The sequence below is a fragment of the Microcaecilia unicolor genome, chromosome 1 (assembly GCF_901765095.1).
Source record: "Microcaecilia unicolor chromosome 1, aMicUni1.1, whole genome shotgun sequence".
Lineage (NCBI taxonomy): Eukaryota > Metazoa > Chordata > Amphibia > Gymnophiona > Siphonopidae > Microcaecilia > Microcaecilia unicolor.
Genome location: NC_044031.1, coordinates 6,125,532 through 6,145,975, shown reverse-complemented (window position 1 = coordinate 6,145,975; position 20,444 = coordinate 6,125,532). Strand labels below are relative to the sequence as shown.

General features: G+C 45.8%; 1 protein-coding gene across 1 annotated transcript; it reads left to right on the top strand.

Annotated features, from left to right (window-relative positions):
* The first annotated feature begins 6,271 nt into the window (after positions 1-6,271).
* Positions 6,272-16,047, top strand: LOC115462394 (zinc finger protein 2 homolog). Its single transcript, XM_030192405.1, has 2 exons — positions 6,272-6,307; positions 12,902-16,047. Exons 1-2 carry the CDS (start codon positions 6,274-6,276, stop codon positions 15,070-15,072), a joined length of 2,205 nt encoding a protein of 734 aa, XP_030048265.1. The 5' UTR covers positions 6,272-6,273; the 3' UTR covers positions 15,073-16,047.
* Positions 16,048-20,444: the final 4,397 nt, after the last annotated feature.

Below are 20,444 nucleotides of genomic sequence, written 5' to 3'. Positions count from 1 at the left end.
TAAGGGAAATGGGAACTGGGACTTGATATACTGCCTTTCTGAGGTTTTTGCAACTACATTCAAAGCGGTTTACAAATATTCAGATACTTATTTGTACCTGGGGCAATGGAGGGTTAAGTGACTTGCCCAGAGTCACAAGGAGCTGCAGTGGGAATCAAACCCAGTTCCCCAGGATCAAAGTCCACTGCACTAACCACTAGGCTATTCCTCCACTCAGTGAATTGGCACTTCATTTGCACTGTTACGAATTTTGGAAGCTGCCTAAAAGAGTCCAATTGAGTCCCTGAAGCGGAGATACGAAACTGGGCACCTTGTCAGACCAGTTAGCGATAAAAGAGAGCAGCAAGACTATAATTTTGAAAGTTTTAAGTGTTCTCACGTTTGTACTATGATTTTTGGACTGTGGGACATTTTATTTATTTTGATTTTGATGGTCACACATGATTTGGAGGGTTAAGATGTGCCATATTTTTACAAGTTGGGTTTATAATCAAAACTCCTGGACTCTGTCCATCCCCTGAGCTCTTTTCCTTGCTCGTGTGCTGTTATGGATCATCAGCAGAGCAGGGCATTAACCTCGGTGAATCTTAGCACTGAAGCATAAGTGGATCTTGGATCCGCCCTTTCTGCCTCGCCTCACCCCATGCTTGGAACAAACTCCCTGAGCCCATACGCCAGGCCCCCTCCCTACCCATCTTCAAATCATTGCTCAAAGCCCACCTCTTCAATGTCGCCTTTGGCACCTAATCACTTCATCTCTTCTCAGGAAATCTCAACTACCCCAACTTGACATTTCGTCCTTTAGATTGTAAGCTCCTTTGAGCAGGGACCGTCCTTCTTTGTTAATTTGTACAGCGCTGCGTAACCCTAGTAGCGCTCTAGAAATGTTAAGTAGTAGTAGTAGTATTACATATAGCAGTGATTTAACCAGAGCTGAGATTGTGATGTCATAATGCCTCATTCCACCAATGCCTAAGAGCCAACCTCATCAGTGATGTCACAATGGCTTGATTGTCCTATACTTGGCTCACTCATTACAGTGATTTAACCAGAGCAGAGATTGTGATGTCATAATGCCTCATTCCACCAATGCCTAAGAGCCAGCCTCATCAGTGATGTCACAATGGCTCAACTGTCCTATACTTGGCCCACTTCCCCCCTTAGTGTGAAGAGTTTCAGTCTCTGGTATCCAGAGCTGAGATTGTGATGTCATAATGCCTCATTCCACCAATGCCTAAGAGCCAACCTCATCAGTGATGTCACAATGGCTCAACTGTCCTATACTTGGCCCACTTCCCCCCTTAGTGTGAAGAGTTTCAGTCTCTGGTATCCAGAGCTGAGATTGTGATGTCATAATGCCTCATTCCACCAATGCCTAAGAGCCAACCTCATCAGTGATGTCACAATGGCTTGATTGTCCTATATTTGTCTCACTCTTATCTATTAGATTGTAAGCTCCTTTGAGCAGGGACCGTCCTTCTTTGTTAATTTGTACAGCGCTGCGTAACCCTAGTAGCGCTCTAGAAATGTTTAGTAGTAGTAGTAATGATGTAACCAAGTACGTTGTTTAAGAGTTATTTATAGCTTTGTATACAGCTTTGCACTTTGAAGCCAATGTAACGCCAATTTTTTTAAAAAAGGTTCCAGAGGAGATCCGGGAAATTATAGACCGGTGAGTCTGACGTTGGTGCCGGGCAAAATAGTAGAGACTATTATTAAGAACAAAATTACAGAACATATTCAAAAGCATGGATTAATGAGACAAAGTCAACATGGATTTAGTGAAGGGAAATCTTGCCTCACCAATCTACTACATTTCTTTGAAGGGGTGAACAAACGTGGATAAAGGTGAGCGGTTGACATTGTGTATCTGGATTTTCAGAAGGCGTTTGACAAAGTACCTCATGAAAGACTCCAGAGGAAACTGGAGAGTCATGGGATAGGAGGTAGTGTTCTACTGTGGATTAAAAACTGGTTAAAAGATAGAAAACAGAGTAGGGTTAAATGGTCAGTATTCTCAATGGAGAAGGGTAGTTAGTGGGGTTCCCCAGGGCTCTGTGCTGGGACCGCTGCTTTTTAACATATTTATAAACTAGTATAAAAGGCCCGTTTCGGTAGGCAATGAAACGGGCGCTAGCAAGGTAATCCCCCCCTCACTCCCTCCCTCCCTCTCTCCGTTCCAAGTTCCAGAGGTGCAGACCCCCAGACCCCTCCCTCCCTTCCTTCCTTCCTTCCTGTCCTCCCTTCTGAGTTCCAGACCCCCCCTGCCTCCCTCCCTTCTGAGTTCCACACCCTCCCTCCCAGTTCAAGGCCCCCTCACGCCCCTACCTCCCTCCCTCCCAGTTCAAGACCCCCTCACGCCCCTCCCACTGAGTTCCAGACTCCCCCCCCCCCGCATTACTGACCCCTGGACCCCCGTGCCGCGACCCTCTCGACCCCCCCTTCCCGCAGAAAACCCTCCCCCGCCACCATCGCGAACATGTGCTGAAGACAGCCAAAGTTTTCTTCTTGTCTGCGCCGGTGATGCTCGTTGAATGATCATCTGTTGAAGTTTCTGTGCATGCGTCTGATGTCAGACGCATGCACAGAAACTTGAACAGATGATCATTCATCAAGCAATGCCCCGGCGCAGCAGAGAAGTTTGGTTGTCGTCAGCACAGGAACACGACGGCGGCGGGGGAGGGTTTTCGGTGGAAAGGGGGGGGTTGAGAGGGTCGAGGCATGGGGGTCCAGGGGTCAGTTACGCGGAGGGGGGGGTGTTGAAATCGGAGGGAGGGGGAGTCTTGAACTCAGTGTGAGGGGGCCTTGAACGGGATGGGAGGGATGGGGTGTTGATGTTTTTCGGGTGTGGGGGGGTGCTTTGGTGATGCGCCGGGGGGGGGGGGGTTCTGTGTTGCCCCGCTCCCTGTCACTTACTTAGAAGTGGCAGGGAGCGGCGCACTGACAGCTGATTCCCAGGCAGGGGGAGGAGTAGGGAAACACGTGGAAGCTGTCAGTGACGTTACTGACGTCACTGCGTTCTAAGGCGGCTTAGCAGACCACATCCAAGGGGTCCACGGTCCCAGGCAGGTTAGAACGTTGGAGGTGAGTATTATTATATAGGATGACCTAGAGATGGGAGTAACTAGTGAGGTAATTAAATTTGCTGACGCAAAGTTATTCAAAGTTGTTAAATCGCGGGAGGATTGTGAAAAATTACAAGAGGACCTTACGAGGCTGGGAGACTGGGAGTCTAAATGCAGATGTGAGCAAGTGCAAAGTGATGCATGTGGAAAAGAGGAACCCAAATTATAGCTACATCATGCAAGGTTCCACGTTAGGAGTCACCGACCAAGAAAGGGATCTAGGTGTCGTCATTGATGATACGTTGAAACCTTCTGCTCAGTGTGCTGCTGTGGCTAAGAAAGCAAATAGAATGTTAGGTATTATTAGGAAAGGAATGGAAAACAAAAATGAGGATGTTATAATGCCTTTGTATTGCTCCATGGTGCGACCGCACCTCAAATATTGTGTTCAATTCTGGTTGCTGCAACTCAAAAAAGATATAGTGGAATTAGAAAAGGTGCAGAGAAGGGCTATGAAAATGATAAAGGGGATGGGAAAGGCTAAAGTGGCTAGGGCTCTTCAGCTTGGAGAAAAGACAGCTGAGGGGAGATATGATAGAAGTCTATAAAATAATGAGTGGAGTTGAACGGGTAGACGTGAAGCATCTGTTTACGCTTTCCAAAAATACTAGGACTAGGGGGCATGCGATGAAGCTACAAAGTAGTAAATTTGAAACAAATTGAAGAAACATTTTCTTCATTCAACGTGTGAATGTGGTAAAGGCGGTTAGCTTAGCAGAGTTTTTAAAAGGTCTGGATGGCTTCCTAAAGGAAAAGTCCATAGACCATTATTAAATTGGACTTGGGGAAAATCCACTATTTCTGGGATAAACAGTATAAAATGTTTTGTACTTCTTTGGGATTTTGCCAGGTATTTGACCTGGATTGGCCACTGTTGGAAAGAGGATGCTGGGCTTGATGGACCTTTGGTCTGTCCCGGTATGGCAATACTTATCAGAGCCCCCGAACACAGGAAGCAACGTGTTTGCGGGCCCTGGCCGCATCTAGAATGCAGATGCATGCTAAACTTCCTAGAAAGTACCTGGGGAGATCAGGACATATATTGCTGTTTACCAGTTATCAAATATAACTGGTTTTTTTTACAGGGCTTCAGCAAAGAGCTGTCTCTCTCTCTCTCTGTCTTCTCCCGGGCTGAAACTGAACTCAAAACCAGTAAAGTCCAAATGAGATGAGCTCCTGGGCCAATCAGAGCCCAGTCAACAAGATTTCCAATATATACTGCTTCTTGTGTCAAACTTTAGAAAAAACAGTCATGCCCAGATGATCGAAAGCCCTGCGCTGTTCCAAACAGCACTCTAAAAATAGCATTGGAACAGCGCGGGGCTTTAATGCGCCTGTGATCAGAGATAATAGCATGCAAATTTATGTGCGCTATTATCTGATCATAGGTTAAAGTGCGGGAGTATGCAAATCCATCCATTTTTCAGTTACTTGTTACTGTTTGCAAATTGCATATTTTTTGTCCACTGTTCTAAGTTCTGAGAATAAACACATTTGTTTGTTTGTTCTGCCTGTCTGGACTGATAAAGAATCCCAGTGGTTTGTGTGTTGGGTCTGTGAATGCTTTCTGGGAACTGTGGGACCACTGGGAGTGTGGCCTCAGCAACCTAGAAATCACTGGGGATAATTTGAGCACGGGAGACTCGCCCAGAGGCGGTTGTGACCCAGTCAGTAGGAGGAGGGTGCTAGCGTAGAACACTAGCGACAGGTGCAGGCGGACCTGAGCTGTGCTGGGAATAGACCCTCCAAGTGGCTGTGGGGTATCCCCAGACGGGTAGGTAGGCGTTTCGTGAGAAACCCAAAAGCATGCATGTGTATGCGCATTTTTATTTATTTAAAAGAGTTGCTTGACCATTTTCCGACAGCGAAATGCCTATCAAGGTGGTTTACATAGTGGGTAAATCGTGCCTCTGCTGTACGTAATACCCCTTTGCCTGGGCGCTTCTGGGTCCGCGTGGGCTGGAGCTCACACAAAGGGCAGAGTCCATCGGAACCTCACTCACTCCTTGGTGCGCGGTGCCTCCACCTGGGGAAAGAAGGGTTAGCGGGTGGGATGACGCTCTTCTCCCCCAGGAAACTGGAAAGTCCAGGTCCCAAACCCCTGTGGGAAGTAAGGCTGGTGGTTAGATTTGGCTGTTTTAGGGGAACAGCGGTACACTGCCTTTTTGTTACATTTGTACCCCGCGCTTTCCCACTCATGGCAGGCTCAATGCGGCTTACATATTGTATACAGGTACTTATTTGTACCTGGGGCAATGGAGGGTTAAGTGACTTGCCCAGAGTCACAAGGAGCTGCCTGTGCCTGAAGTGGGAATCGAACTCAGTTCCTCAGTTCCCCAAGACCAAAGTCCACCACCCTAACCACTAGGCCACTCCTCCACGTTGTCTGTGCCTATCCCCCAAAGACAGCGTTCCAAGGGCTATGCTCCTTTCTGTATCTCAGTTCCAGACCCTCATGGTCTGACCCTCCACCCAGGGTGACCTTTTGTAGCGGCTCACCCTTACGAGATGGGCACATTCCTGGGCTGGGTCTCTCCACTGCCCACCCAGGGCTGTCCTTCCCAGTCTGTCTTTTTCTTAGCAGCAACATCTGTTCGGACTTCCTTCATTCTGGGACTCCCCTTTACCTTCCAGGTCCCAAAAAATGAACTGTCCCCCCCTCCTCGCCAAAAGGGCAACTAACTTTTTTTTTAAAAAACAACTAAATCCACCTTCCCTGTCATTCTTCATTTCAGTGCACTTTCTCTCTGCATTTTATGCCAGAGTTACGCCCTTTGGGCTGGGCTTCCTGCCAGTCACTCTCCACGGGGACTTACTCTGACTGCTAGTACTCACCAGCTTAACAGGGGATTACATGTGCTTTGCCCCTTGGTACCACAGACCTTACACGCAGAGGTCCTGTGAAAATTTGGTACAAGTCCTTTATAAATTCCCCCCCCCCCCCCAAGCTGGTGGACGCATGAAACAGACTCCAAGAGAAAAGGTTGGACACCAAATCTAATGCATTCTGAGCACCTCCCCGTGTTCCTGACTGTGTTTCTGGTTTGTGTTTCAGATGCGGGTGACGTTTGAGGACATCACTGTCTCTTTCTCCCAGGAGGAGTGGGAGTATTTGGATGAAGGGCAGAAGGAGCTTTGGAGGGAGGTGATGAAGGAGAATTACGAGACCCTGATGTCTCTAGGTAAGGATTGCATGATCTCTGTTTCTATTTATTTGTACCCCCGCGTTATCCCAAACAAGTTCGGCTTCAGTGTGGCTTACATCAAACGTTTAAAGCAAATTGCAATAAGGGAACTATGACAAAAATATGGAACAGCAATAGGTAAAAACATACAAGCAGTAAGATGACTCATTTTGAAATAACAAATTCCTTGTGTTTCTTCTAGCGAAAAAGGTGCCGGTACTCAAATGCCAGGCCACCCTTCAGGGGTGGGTGATCACTGAGGGACCCACCCCACAATAGCCAGGACCCCTGCAACCAGTCATAGAATGTATGACAAGGCAGAATTTGAATGTAGAGCCTGAGCTCTTTCATTAAAATATGAGGACCATGGGTCAATTTTAGCAGACAATGGAAAAGGTGCCGGTACTCAGTACCCCCAAGTACCCCCTCAAAAAAAGCCCTACTTTAAGCCGCACCCTCTCAATGTTACTGTGGAGATCACAAAATAGGGATATAAGAACAGATTTCTTTCCACACCATGGGCTGAAACCAGATTGATATGGATCTTGCCAGTTGAGTGAAGTGAATTCAGTAATGAAAAATGATACCAAATGCACCAGAGATTCCTTGCACAATGCCAAAAGAGCTCAGGACAAATAGCTATTACTGCCCGGGAGACTCCATTATTAGATGAATCAAGACCCTTCACTGGCTCCCTATCCGTTTTCGCATCCTGTTCAAACTTCTTCTACTAACCTATAAATGTATTCACTCTGCTGCTCCCCAGTATCTCTCCACACTCGTCCTTCCCTACACCCCTTCCCGTGCACTCCGCTCCATGGATAAATCCTTCTTATCTGTTCCCTTCTCCACTACTGCCAACTCCAGACTTCGCGCCTTCTGTCTCGCTGCACCCTACGCCTGGAATAAACTTCCTGAGCCCCTACGTCTTGCCCTATCCTTGGCCACCTTTAAATCTAGACTGAAAGCCCACCTCTTTAACATTGCTTTTGACTCGTAACCACTTGTAACCACTCGCCTCCACCTACCCTCCTCTCTTCCTTCCCGTTCACATTAATTGATTTGATTTGCTTACTTTATTTATTTTTGTCTATTAGATTGTAAGCTCTTTGAGCAGGGACTGTCTTTCTTCTATGTTTGTGCAGCGCTGCGTACGCCTTGTAGCGCTATAGAAATGCTAAATAGTAGTAGTAGTAGTAGATCACAGTTCATGGGATAGATAATGCCTCCCGGGATCCTCAGCTAGCTGGAACACACACCATGCTTAACGGCTTCCAACCCGGTGTGAACAAGAAGAATTTAGACACATAGGTAGCTCAGTTAATAGATGGAAGAAGAAGATGGCCTACGGTGTTTAAACTGGAAGAAGGGGATAGTGGATGGAATAAAATAACCTCAGGAAGTAAGTCGCAGCAAAAACGTTATAGTAGTGGTAAAAGTAACAAGAGATATGATCTCAACAAAGGAAAGGCTGAAGCGGCTAGGGTTCTTCAGCTTGGAGAAAAGACGGCTGAGGGGAGATATGTAGGAGGTCTATAAAATGATGAGTGGAACGGGTGGACGTGAAGTGTCTGTTTACGCTTTCCAAAAATACTAGGACTAGGGGGCATGTGATGAAGCTACAAAGTAGAAAATTTAAAACGAATCGGAGAAAATGTTTCTTCACTCAACATGTAATTAAGCTCTGGGATTTGTTGCCAGAGAATGTGGTAAAGGCAGTTAGCTTAGCAGAGTTTAAAAAAGGTCTGGACGGCTTCCTAAAGGAAAAGTCCATAGACCATTATTAAATTGGACTTGGGGAAAATCCACTATTTCTGGGATAAGCTGTATAAAATGTTTTGTACTTTTTTTGGATCTTGCTAGGTATTTGTGACCTAGATTGGCCACTGTTGGAAACAGGATGCTGAGCTTGATGGACCTTTGGTCTGTCCCAGTATGGCAACACTTATGCACTTATGTGACCAATACTACAAGCCAACCATCAAAATATTGGTGGAAGGGTATAGACATGGTTGAGTGAGTCTCAAAAATATGGTGTCGGAACCCACGAGGGAGGGAGCGATGCTGGATCTGGTGCTCACAAATGGGAATAGTGTGTCAAATGTCCGAGTGGGTGCACACCTGGGAAGCAGTGACCATCAAACGGTTTGGTTTGATATAACGGCTGAAGTGGAGGGCGGCCACTCTAAACTCAGTCCTGGATTTCAAGCGTGCTGACTTTAGTAAAATGGGGGAATACCTGAGGAAGGAGATGATGGGCTGGGAGGACGTACATGAAGCAGAAGGGCAGTGGTCCAGGCTGAAAGAAGTAATAAATAGGGCCACAGACCTTTATGTAAGGAGAGTAAATAAAAGCAAGAGAAAAAGGAAACCGATATGGTTCTCCAAGCAAGTGGCTGAGAAAATAAAGGCTAAAGAGTTAGCGTTCCAGAAATATAGAAAATCTCAAGAAGAGGAACACGGGGAGGAATACCGGATGAAACTGAAAGAAGCCAAGAGAGAGGTATGTCTGGCGAAGGCGCAAGCGGAAGAACAAATGGCTAGAAATGTAAGGAGAGGCGACAAAAATTTCTTCAGGTATATTAGTGAAAGGAGAATAACTAAAAAGGGAATTGTGAGACTAAAAGATACAGCGAACCGCTATGTAGATAATGATGAAGAAAAAGCCAATTTGCTAAATAGATACTTTTGTTCTGATTTCACTGAAGAAAATCCCGGAAAAGGACCGCGAGGGACTGGCAAAAGTACACCTGAGAATGGAGTGGATAGAGCACCATTCATGGAAGAGAGTGTGTATCAACAACTTGGAAAGCTAAAGGTGGACAAAGCCATGGGACCGGATGGGATCTACCCCAGGATATTAAAGGAGCTCAGAGAGGTTCTGGCGGGTCCTCTTAAAGACTTGTTTAATAAATCCTTGGAGACGGGAGAGGTTCCGAGGGATTGGAGAACGGCGGATGTGGTCCCTCTTCACAAAAGTGGTGATAGGGAAGAAGCTGGAAACTACAGGCTGGTAAGCCTCACTTTGGTTATTGGAAAAGTAATGGAAGCGATGCTGAAGGAAAGGATAGTGAATTTCCTGGAAGCCAATAAGTTGCAAGATCCGAGACAACATGGTTTTACCAGAGGGAAATCGTGCCAAACGAATCTCATTGAATTCTTTGATTGGGTAACTGGAGAATTGAATCATCGACGTGCTATAGACGTAATCTACTTAGATTTTAGGAAAGCTTTTGACACGGTTCCCCACAGGAGGCTCTTAAATAAACTAGATGGGCTGAAGATAGGTCCCGAAGTGGTGAACTGGATTAGGAACTGGTTGACGGACAGACAACAGAGGGTGGTGGTAAATGGAGTTCGCTCGGAGGAAGGAAAGGTGAGTAGTAGAGTGCCTCAGGGATCGGTGCTGGGGCCGATTCTGTTCAATATATTTGTGAGTGACATTGCCGAAGGGTTAGAAGGTAAAGTTTGCCTATTTGCGGATGATACTAAGATCTGCAACAGAGTGGACACCCGGGAGGGAGTGGAAAGCATGAAAAGGTATCTGAGGAAGCTAGAAGAATGGTCTAAGGTTTGACAATTAAAATTCAATGCGAAGAAATGCAAAGTGATGCATTTAGGGAGTAGAAACCCACAAGAGACTTATGTGTTAGGCGGTGAGAGTCTGATAGGTACTGAGAGGGAGAGGGATCTTGGGGTGATAGTATCCGAGGATCTGAAGGCGACGAAACAGTGTGACAAGGCGGTGGCCATAGCGAGAAGGTTGCTAGGCTGTATAGAGAGAGGTGTGATCAGCAGAAGAAAGGAAGTGTTGATGCCCCTGTACAAGTCGTTGGTGAGGCCCCACCTGGAGTATTGTGTTCAGTTTTGGAGGCCGTACCTTGCGAAGGATGTTAAAAAAAATGGAAGCGGTGCAAAGAAAAGCTACGAGAATGGTATGGGATTTGCGTTCCAAGACGTATGAGCAGAGACTTGCTGACCTGAACATGTATACCCTGGAGGAAAGGAGGAACAGGGGTGATATGATACAGACGTTCAAATACATGAAAGGTATTAATCCGTAAAAAAATCTTTTCTGGAGATGGGAAGGCGGTAGAACGAGAGGACATGAAATCAGATTGAAGGGGGGCAGACTCAAAAAAGATGTCGGGAAGTATTTTTTCACGGAGAGGGTGGTGGATGCTTGGAATGCCCTCCCACGGGAGGTGGTGGAAATGAAAACGGTAACGGAATTCAAACATGCGTGGGATATGCATAAAGGAATCCTGTGCAGTAGGAATGGATCCTCAGAAGCTTAGCCGAAATTGGGTGGCGAAGCAGGTGGGGGAAGAGAGGTTGGTGGTTGGGAGGCGAGGATAGTGGAGGGCAGACTTATACGGTCTGTGCCAGAGCTGGTGATGGGAGGCGGGACTGGTGGTTGGGAGGCGGGAAATACTGCTGGGCAGACTTGTACGGTCTGTGCCCTGAAAAAGGCAGGTACAAATCAAGGTAAGGTATACACATATGAGTTTATCTTGTTGGGCAGACTGGATGGACCATGCATGTCTTTTTCTGCCGTCATCTACTATGTTACTATGTAATATATCACTATATCTGGCTATGAGATAATCAGGCGGGATAGAGATGGCAAAAACCGGGAAGGAGCAGGTTCTTCTAGCCGCTGAAATGCCTGAGATGTGAGGAAAAGAGTAAACCCTGTGGATCTTGTTGGAAAGAGGAGATGGGGACCCTCGTCCACATGTCTCCGACTCTTCATGGAAGAACTAGACGTTTGATCGATGATATTGAAAAGGTGGGAATGAAAGGGGAGCTGTTGGTACTGGAAGACTTTTGCAAGTGTGGACTGGAGTAACTGATCTGGAAATTTTTCTTCCATTTGTACCCCGTGCTTTCCCACTCATGGCAGGCTCAATGCGGCTTACATGGGGCAATGGAGGGTTAAGTGACTTGCCCAGAGTCACAAGGAGCTGCCTGTGCCTGAAGTGGGAATTGAACTCAGTTCCTCAGTTCCCCAGGACCAAAGTCCACCACCCTAACCACTAGGCCATTCCTCCACTGTTGCTACTATTCCATGTAGAAGTCGGCCCTTGCAGATCACCAATGTGGCCGCGCAGGCTTCTGCTTCTGTGAGTCTGACGTCCTGCACGTACGTGTTACTAGTGGAATAGCAACATTCCATGTAGAATCTCCAATAGTAGCAACATTCCATGTAGAATCTCCAATAGTATCTATTTTATTTTTGTTCCATTTGTACCCTGCGCTTTCCCACTCATGGCAGGCTCAATGCGGCTTACATGGGGCAATGGAGGGTTAAGTGACTTGCCCAGAGTCACAAGGAGCTGCCTGTGCCTGAAGTGGGAATCGAACTCAGGACCAAAGTCCACCACCCTAACCAGTAGGCCACTCCTCCACTCCACTCCACTCAAATTGGCATGAAGATGGAAAGAAGTATAGAGCGATTCCCCGCAATATAAAATAGAAGGGAGTAGAACTCACGGGTATCAGTTATATAACCCTAAAGACAAAAGAGGGAGGAGAATTAACCTCTGACCACCTTCTGAGCAGACTGGATGACCGGGTCGTCTGATCTTTTTCTGCCATCATTTACTATGTTTCCAAGATCAGGCTTAATCACTGCTAATTGATCAGAGGCGCAGCTGTATCCGTGTCTGACAGTTCCAATCCCAAAATCATTTCCTTGGTCACTAACAATCGATTAATGCCGCCTTCTTTTATCCCCCATCCCCCCCCCCCCCCCCCCCCCCCCCCCCCCCCCCCCCCCCACCAAAAGATTTTAATTAACAGTTTATCCTTGAAATCTCTTTCTGCCTCAGGGATCCAAGAAAGAAATTTTGAAGCATGGTTCTAACGACCAGCTCTTATATCATAGTTTTATGACAGGTCTACAATATTAAGGTTAAATTATTAAGGGCCCCTTTTACACCGCTGTGCATAAGTACATAAGTGTTGCCGTACTGGGACAGACCAAAGGTCCATCAAGCCCAGCATCCTGTTTCCAACAGTGGCCAATCCAGGTCACAAATACCTGGCAAGATCCCAAAAAAGTACAAATCGTTTTATACTGCTTATCCCAGAAGTAGTGGATTTTCCCCATGGTCTATGGACTTTTTCTTTAGGAAGTTGTCCAAACTTTTTTAAAACTCTGCTAAGCTAACCGCCTTTACCACATTCTCTGGCAACAAATTCCAGAGTTTAATTACACGTTGAGTGGAGAAAATTCAGGGATCTAAGAGAAATTTTGAAACATGGTTCTAACGTCCAGTTCTTATGTCATAGTTTTATGACAGATCTACAATATTAAAGTTAAATTATTAAGGGCCCCTTTTACACCGCTGTGGTAGCCTGGTAGTACTTCCCACCCCCTTCACGCCATCATGCTGCCCAGGTTACCACCAGGTTAGCGCGAGAGCCCTTACCGCCACCTCAATGGGTGACGGTAAGGACTCCCGCCCACCCCCCAATGGCCGCACGGCAAGTGCTTCATTTGCCCTTTTGCCGCAGCTTGGTAAAAGGGGCCCTTCCTTAGAAAGGTCATGCTTGAACTTTTCATATTTGTCTTGTCGTATACAGCAGGTGACGAGTTCAGCCAGGAAAAGGAGAGCAAGCAGAACACGGAGAAATGTTCTTTAAAGCGGACACTGCACGCAAGAGAGGTCGGTGTAATTCTGGAGACCGTGAAGGGAGAAGCCAGAAGACGTAATCTGGAATATGAGAAGCAGCTGAGAGGGTCTGCAGGAGTCCACTTGATTGATTGTGAGAGAAGAGATAAGGGGCTTACAAACGCCGCTGACCATCGACCGTCCCAAAATAATAACGGGGAACAAATGACTCCTAAGCTTCTTAATAGACATCTGAGAGCAAAGGGACCCTTCCAGAACAACAGCGAGGAAATGCGTTCTGATCTCCACCAGGGAGACGAGCAAAGAAAGACCTCCTTTGTGTGTGACACTTGTGGAAGAAGCTTTAATCAAAAAGGTCATTTGTCACGTCACAGAAGGCATCACACGGGAGAGAGACCCTTTGTGTGTACTGAATGTGGTAAAAGGTACACACGGAAGGACAGTCTAAGACGACACCAGAAAAGCCACACACTAATCCAGGAAAAACCATTCCAGTGCACTGAATGTGGGAAATGTTTCCTTTTGAAAAAATCTCTAGCAATACACCAGAGAAGCCATACGGGAGAGAAACCCTTTCAGTGCCCTGAATGCGGGAAATGCTTTGTATGCAAAGGCTATTTAATAGTGCACCAGAGAATTCACAGTGGAGAAAAGCCTTTCCCTTGCAGTGAGTGCAAAAAATCGTTCACACGTCGGGATTGCCTAAGGATACACCAAAGAATTCACACTGGTGAGAAACCATTTTCGTGTACTCAGTGTGGGAAAAGGTTCAGTCGCAAGGACCTTGTAATAATACATGAAAGTTCTCATAAAGATCTAGTAGCCTGTAAGAAGAAAACAGAATCATGTCCGGAAGGGGGAGAAGAGGCTACCGATACCAAGATAAATAATGGATTTGGGAACAACAGTAAGAGAATGAGAGTGTGTGACGGTCAGCAGAAAGAGCAATGGAAACACGAAGACCTCTCAATAGACTGTTCAGCTCCTCCAGCCGATTGTTTGAGAGCTATCAGTAAAGTAATACCTCCCTCCGTGAAAGAAAGTCCCCGAAACGGAGTGAGACCCAATACATGTATTAAACGAGGGAGATATTCCGACCAATTCTCAAATCTTGCACAAAATCAGAAACTTGGTGGGGACGGACTACTTCAGAGCGACGCATACGAAGAAAAGCTCACGGAGAAGTCAAACCTAACAGAAGAAAAACAATTTCACAGTAGACACGAGTCATTCTCGTGTATCGAATGTGAAAAATATTTTATATATAAATCACAGAAACTTCACAAAGGACAAAAACCATTAAAATGTTCTATACATGATAAAAGCTTCCGTCAGATATTTCAACTGAGACAATATGAATTAATGAGCAGTAGAAAGAAACAAGTGCATCAAATGACTCTCAAGGAAGCAAAGCTATCTAAATGTTCAGTATATGATAAAAGCTTCACTCAAACTCCCCCCCTTAGAAGTCATGAAACAATCCACACCGGGAAACCATGCAAATGTGCTGAATGTGATAAAAACTTCACTCAAAAACAGCACCTCAGAATTCACGAAAGAATCCACACTGGAGAAAAGCCACATAAATGTTCCAAATGTGATAAAAGCTTCAAACAAAAACACCATCTCAGAATTCACGAAAGAATCCACACTGGAGAAAAGCCACATAAATGTTCCAAATGTGATAAAAGCTTCAAACAAAAACACCATCTCAGAATTCACGAAATAGTCCACACTGGAGAAAAACCACATAAATGTTCTGAATGTGACAAAAGCTTCAATCAAAAACAACATCTCAGACTTCATGAAAGAATCCATACTGGAGAAAAACCGTTTAAGTGTTCTGAATGTGATAAAAGCTTCAATCAAAAAGCCCATCTCAGAATTCATGAAAGAATCCACACGGGGGAAAAACCGTATAAATGTTCTGAATGTGATAAAAGCTTCAATCGAAAACAAGCCCTCAGAAATCACGAAGGAATCCACACTGGAGAAAAACTGTATAAATGTTCTGAATGCGACAAAAGCTTCATTGTAAAATGTTACCTCAGAATTCATGAACGAACCCACACTACAAATTTCATGGCCGTAAGCGAATTGTGGAAAACCAAGAGGCTATGATTACCTGGAATATCCCCATCCTGACAGGTAACAAAAATCTGGATGCAAGAAAACAGACACAGTGGTAAAAGAGAAAAACACCAGAATGGCATTAAATTGTACAGGTGTCAGGCCTGAGCGATTACGCTGTGAATCACATGGAGAGATAGAAGAACCAAGAAATGCAATTGACCAAGAAAATGTGGCAGAAAGATACAGAAGTATTCCCCCATCATTTTAAGTGCCACAGACTTGATCAAAAAGAATTTCTAAACACACTTGGATAGGTTGCTACTAATCAGCCTGCACTTTCACTCTCGTACAGTTTTGGAATTGTAGATTGGCCTTTTAAAAATACCTTTAAAAAAACTAGATATTAGAATAAGAAAACTACTCCATGCTCACAAGGTCATTTATAAGAATCTATATGTGCCAAGACTGTATAGTTCCCAAGCCAAAGAAGGAATGAGTCTCATACATCTACAGCTACCATCATGGCTTCCAATCTTTCTCCGGCGTCATCAGATTCAAATATGCAAAAGGTTTTGAACTATGAAAGTGAATGTTTAGAATCCATTTGTATCATTAAATTTGGACAAGCATTCAGACAAATAGAAGAAATGTGTGAGAATCCACCGGTACCAAAAGGGAAGAAAGCAACAGAGCTTGTGAAAGAAGAGAAAAAAGAAAAACCTCTTTAAGAATTAGATCAGCAAATGAGGAAAAACAAGGAGAAAGTAGGCCTTACCAACTGATTTACTTTCCTTTAGTTCCTCGCTTTCATCTGTACTAGAAAAGGCAGTATATCAAGTTTGCTAATAAACATAATGGACTAGTTTCTGGAAGCCAGTTAAAAAAACATATGATTTTTTTTTTTAAACCTTTGTGAAAGGCATCTTTGTGGCCACAGGGGGAGATTTATAATTTTCATATGTCTTTGATCTGTAGGTATGCAAGAGGGAGGGGCCATGTTACACTGAGGAGCTTATTCCAGAAACACAGACCAAGCTGCATTGTACATTCCGGCGGGGTGGGGGGGGGGGGATATGTATTTGAGAGAGAGAATGGGTGAAGGCAGGGGCATTTATATGAGAGAGAGAATGGCTGAAGGCAGGGGGTACATATGAGAGAATTGGTGACAGTGGGGGTACATATGAGAGAGAGAGAATAGGTGAGGGGGGGCATGGAAGAGCAAGAAAGGTTGGACAAACCTGCACTAGATGATACACCGCCCAGGCCATGAGGAGAGCCATTTCAAGCACAATCAGGTGGCTTTTTGGGCTCCCTTGACAATTTAGCATTGTCTGATAGGACCTGTACTGCTACTAGGGTTACGCAGCGCTGTACAGTTTAACAAAGAAGGACAGTCCCTGCTCGAAAGCGCTTACAATCTAAAGGACGAAATGTCAAGTTGGGGCAGGATAGGTGTAGTGGTTAGGTGCCGAAGGCGACACTGAAGAGGTGGGCTTTGAGCAAGGCTTTGAAGATGGGCAGGGAGGGGCCTTGGCGTATGGGCTCAGGGAGTTTATTCCAAGCATGGGGTGAGGCGAGGCAGAAAGGGCGGAGCCTGGAGTTGGCGGTGGTGGAGAAGGGTACTGAGAGGAGGGATTTGTCTTGAGAGCGGAGGTTACGGGTAGGAACTGTTGTAGGAGGCGGAAGGCCTCCAATTATTTAATATACAGAATTAATTCCTCATATTTGGACAGGGAGAAATGAAGGTTTCTCTCTTTCTAATCATGGGAAAGCTTGCTGGAATAGCAATTTTACACTCTACCCCTCCTCTTGCCAAGTCAGGTAATTAAACCTGATTGCCTTGATCTCTCCCATTGAATATGGTCAGGCCTCAGGGAGCTCAGGAGACAGAATTTTTGCCCATGCCCTTTGAAGTAAGGCTACTTCTATCCAGGAGAGAATTACCTTTTTTTTGTGGTAACTATAAGAGGACATAACACTTGCAGAAGATATCTTTCTGTCTAAAACAAAAGATCAATACTGTATCTCTCAAAGAAGAGGCAATTGAACTTCTCTGAGAAGCAGACTACTGGGGCCAGGCAGCCTTTTTCTTTGTTATGCATTTCCTTGAAAAACAAGAGGAACTATGTTCTGACATGTTATGACATAAACACAGAAGCTGGGCTATCAGGTGAGAAACATCACATCTGAAGGGAAGCAGTTTTTAACTCTTGTCTTTAAAATAAGAATGACCTGGGCTGTCAGAAGGAAAGTAATTAACTCTTGCCTCCTCTTTTTAGAATTAGAATAAAAGATAAGAATAAAGGGATATACTAAGATAAATAGATCAAAGGTTCTGAGGAATATATTCTTGTGTGAGAAAAGCTGTAAAGATGAATAGAAGAGATATAATATCCAAAACATTAGGACACGAGACCAACTGCATCTTCAAAGGGAATGTAAACAGATGCTATGTATTTTATTGATACTAGAGATCCTGACTAAAATGCTAACTAAGGGGGTGAGAGAATCCCTCCCCCTTGTGCTCCTTTTTGTCTTGAAAGGGAAAAGAAACCCTATATAATATTTCTCTGCCAGATAGGAGGCTGGTCAGTGTGCAGCGCTCTTGGCCTCACGCCAGAGAACTGAGAGACTGCCCTGACCAACTTTCCATTGTGATTTCTATTTCTATAATATGTTCCCATTTCTGTCGTATTCTAGACTATTTCTATGACTATTTCTTATTATTTATCCTAAATCTCTGGATAAAGAATAAACCTATGTTTTCCCCCAACGGAAGCTTCTCTTGGTTTTTTTTCTCTTTTTGTTTTTATTTGTTGTTGTAGTGCAAATAGTCCTTAAGTCAGGTTCTCGGGTTCAGAGCCCGCGGGGCCGGGCTCTGGAGCAAACGTGAGCCCTTGGGCTGCTGACGAGGAGTGACAGCAGCAGGCAAAACCCACCAATCAATGCTGGGCAAACACACCTGCACCGGCAGGGACTGCAGGCACCGCCCAGCAAGCCGGAACACACAGACTGGAATTCCCCGGACTGGAGGACACAGGACTGGAACCCCCCGGACTGGAACACTGGACTGGAATCCCCCGGACTGGAGGACACAGGACTGGAACACCGGACTGGAGCACACCGGACTGGTCCACACAGCTTCACCTGCACTTAGCTACTAAGCCCCCCCAGGAGTTGAGCTCCTGGGTTCGAGTAGCCGGCAGGACTTACTGGATACCGGATGACACAGGGACCAGGACTGGAAACAGAAGTGCTCCTAAACCTAAACTGATCTACGTGCTCCCAAGCCCTAAACCAGCAGGAGTGTTCCTAACAGTAAACTGACAAAAGGACTTCCTAAGCCCTATACTAAACAGGAGCTCCTAAGCCCTGCTCAAGAAAGGGACTTCCTAAGCCCTAAACTAACAGAGCAGGGAACTAAACACAAAGTTAACACAGGTGCTACTAAGCACCAAGCTACAAGCAGAGCTCTACACTAACAAGCTAAACACAAAACTAACAAGCTACCTAAGCACTGCTCTAGCAAGCTAGATACAAAACTAACAAGGTGCTTCCTAAGCACTACTCTGGCATGCACCCAGAAGAGCTCCTAGCACTAAAAGGGAAGACAGGGGAGCCACAAGGAAAAAGCAGGGAAGCTAACACATAAGCCAAAAGTGCTTCTAAAGCACCAAACACCAACAGCAAAGACTGCAATGCTCCCAATAGCACGAACACCAGAAGTACTTCTAACAGAAACTCTGCAGTGTTCCTAACAACACCAAACCCTGAAGTACTTCTATCAGCAACAGAGCTTCCAAAGCCCTACACACAGCAATGCTTCCAAAACCAAGAGGGAGAAGCAGGGGAACCAAAGGGAAAAGCAGGAAAGCTAAACACACAGACACCAGTGCACACTGCACTAACACTAACCTGGACCTTAGCAAAAGCAAGCAGGGAAACTAGACACAAAGTCAGAAGTGCACACTGCACCACCCTACCTAAAGCAAACACCACCGTTGCAAAAGGCTCTGAAGGAAACAACACCACTTCCTTATCAAGGTCCTCCCTGATGATGTCACACTCCCTAGACCCAAGCAACAGCACACTGACCCACAGAGAGCACACTGAAACCCACAGAGGCCCAACCCACACCAATGCAGCACCATGAAGCACTTGAAGCCAGTACACCCAAAGAGAGTTAGAGCTAACTCAGTCCACACACACAGCTGTAGTAAAGTGAAACAATTAGCCCCATGCTGGCAGCAGCCAGCACAGAGAGAGAGAGCCAGCTCAGAAAGGACAGACAAAAGAAACAGAAGCCAGCTAAGCTGACCACCAGGAAAAAGGTAAGTTTGAGAGGGGTTATGACCACAATCATAACACCTTAATCCAGCTGTCCGGTTTCTAAGATACAGTTGAGAGGGTTTGTCTGCGTAGTATTGCTGGCCTGATTGGACTCCGCTGGCCGCAAGAACAGGCGCAAACAGAAAGTAAGGGGAGATGAGGGTAGAGAAGTAAGGAGGGGCTGCAGATTGAGTGCATTTGTAGGTTAGTAGGAGAAGCTTGAACTGTATGCGGTACCTGATCGGAAGCCAGTGAAGTGACTTGAGGAGAGGGGTGATATGAGTATATCGGTCCAGGCGGAAGATAAGACGTGCAGCCGAGTTTCCACCTGTTGATCTACCAGTGCACCTCCTTGGCCGACCACAGGGCCTGAGCCACTTGCCCTAGACAATGGGCCCCCCAAGCATTGAGACTGGGGTCCGTTCTCAGTACTGTCCACTGGGGAGTATCCAGACTCATACCCCTAGCTTTGAGCATCCAGCCACCAGCACAGAATGTGCCTTGCCAATCCTCAGAGGACCACCTTTGTAGAAGAGCTTCCTAAAGTGGTCTCATATGGGCCTTGGCCCACTGAACCACCTCCAGACTTGCCCCTACAGAGCCCAGAACTTACAGATAAGTCTTGGCCTGAGGACACTTTGATTGAAGAAGAGGGCGAACCTGGGCTTGCAAGCTTCTGTATACTCACTGCCTAGATCGGTGTCGAAATGCATTGCCAAATATTCCAACCTCTGGGAGGGCAGCAGATGGACCTTGACCAGGTTGACTACCCAGCATACCGCAACACCTGTGCTACTGTTACCTTGGCTGTGTTGCTCTCCTGAAAGGACTTTCCTCGAATAAGCTAATCCAAATAAGGATGAAACAAGATGCCTTCCTTCCGAAGAGCTGTGGCCACCATTACCATAACTTTGGAAAATATGCAGGAAGCTGTAGCCAGACCAGCCCAAAACTGATAATCAAAGGAACCTTTGGTGTCCCTGCCTGATAGGGATGTGCAGATAGACCTCTGTCAGATCCAACAAAACTAGAAACTTCCTGGGCTGTACCACCAGAATGACTGAACATAGGGTTTCCAAGCACAAAGAGGA

Excerpts from the sequence above, each read along its gene's own strand:
- LOC115462394 (XM_030192405.1), top strand. The coding sequence starts at position 6,274 with ATGAAGGAGAATTACGAGACCCTGATGTCTCTAG. Across the intron at positions 6,308-12,901 it reads CGAGACCCTGATGTCTCTAG|CAGGTGACGAGTTCAGCCAG; the intron begins GTAAGGATTGCA and ends TGTCGTATACAG.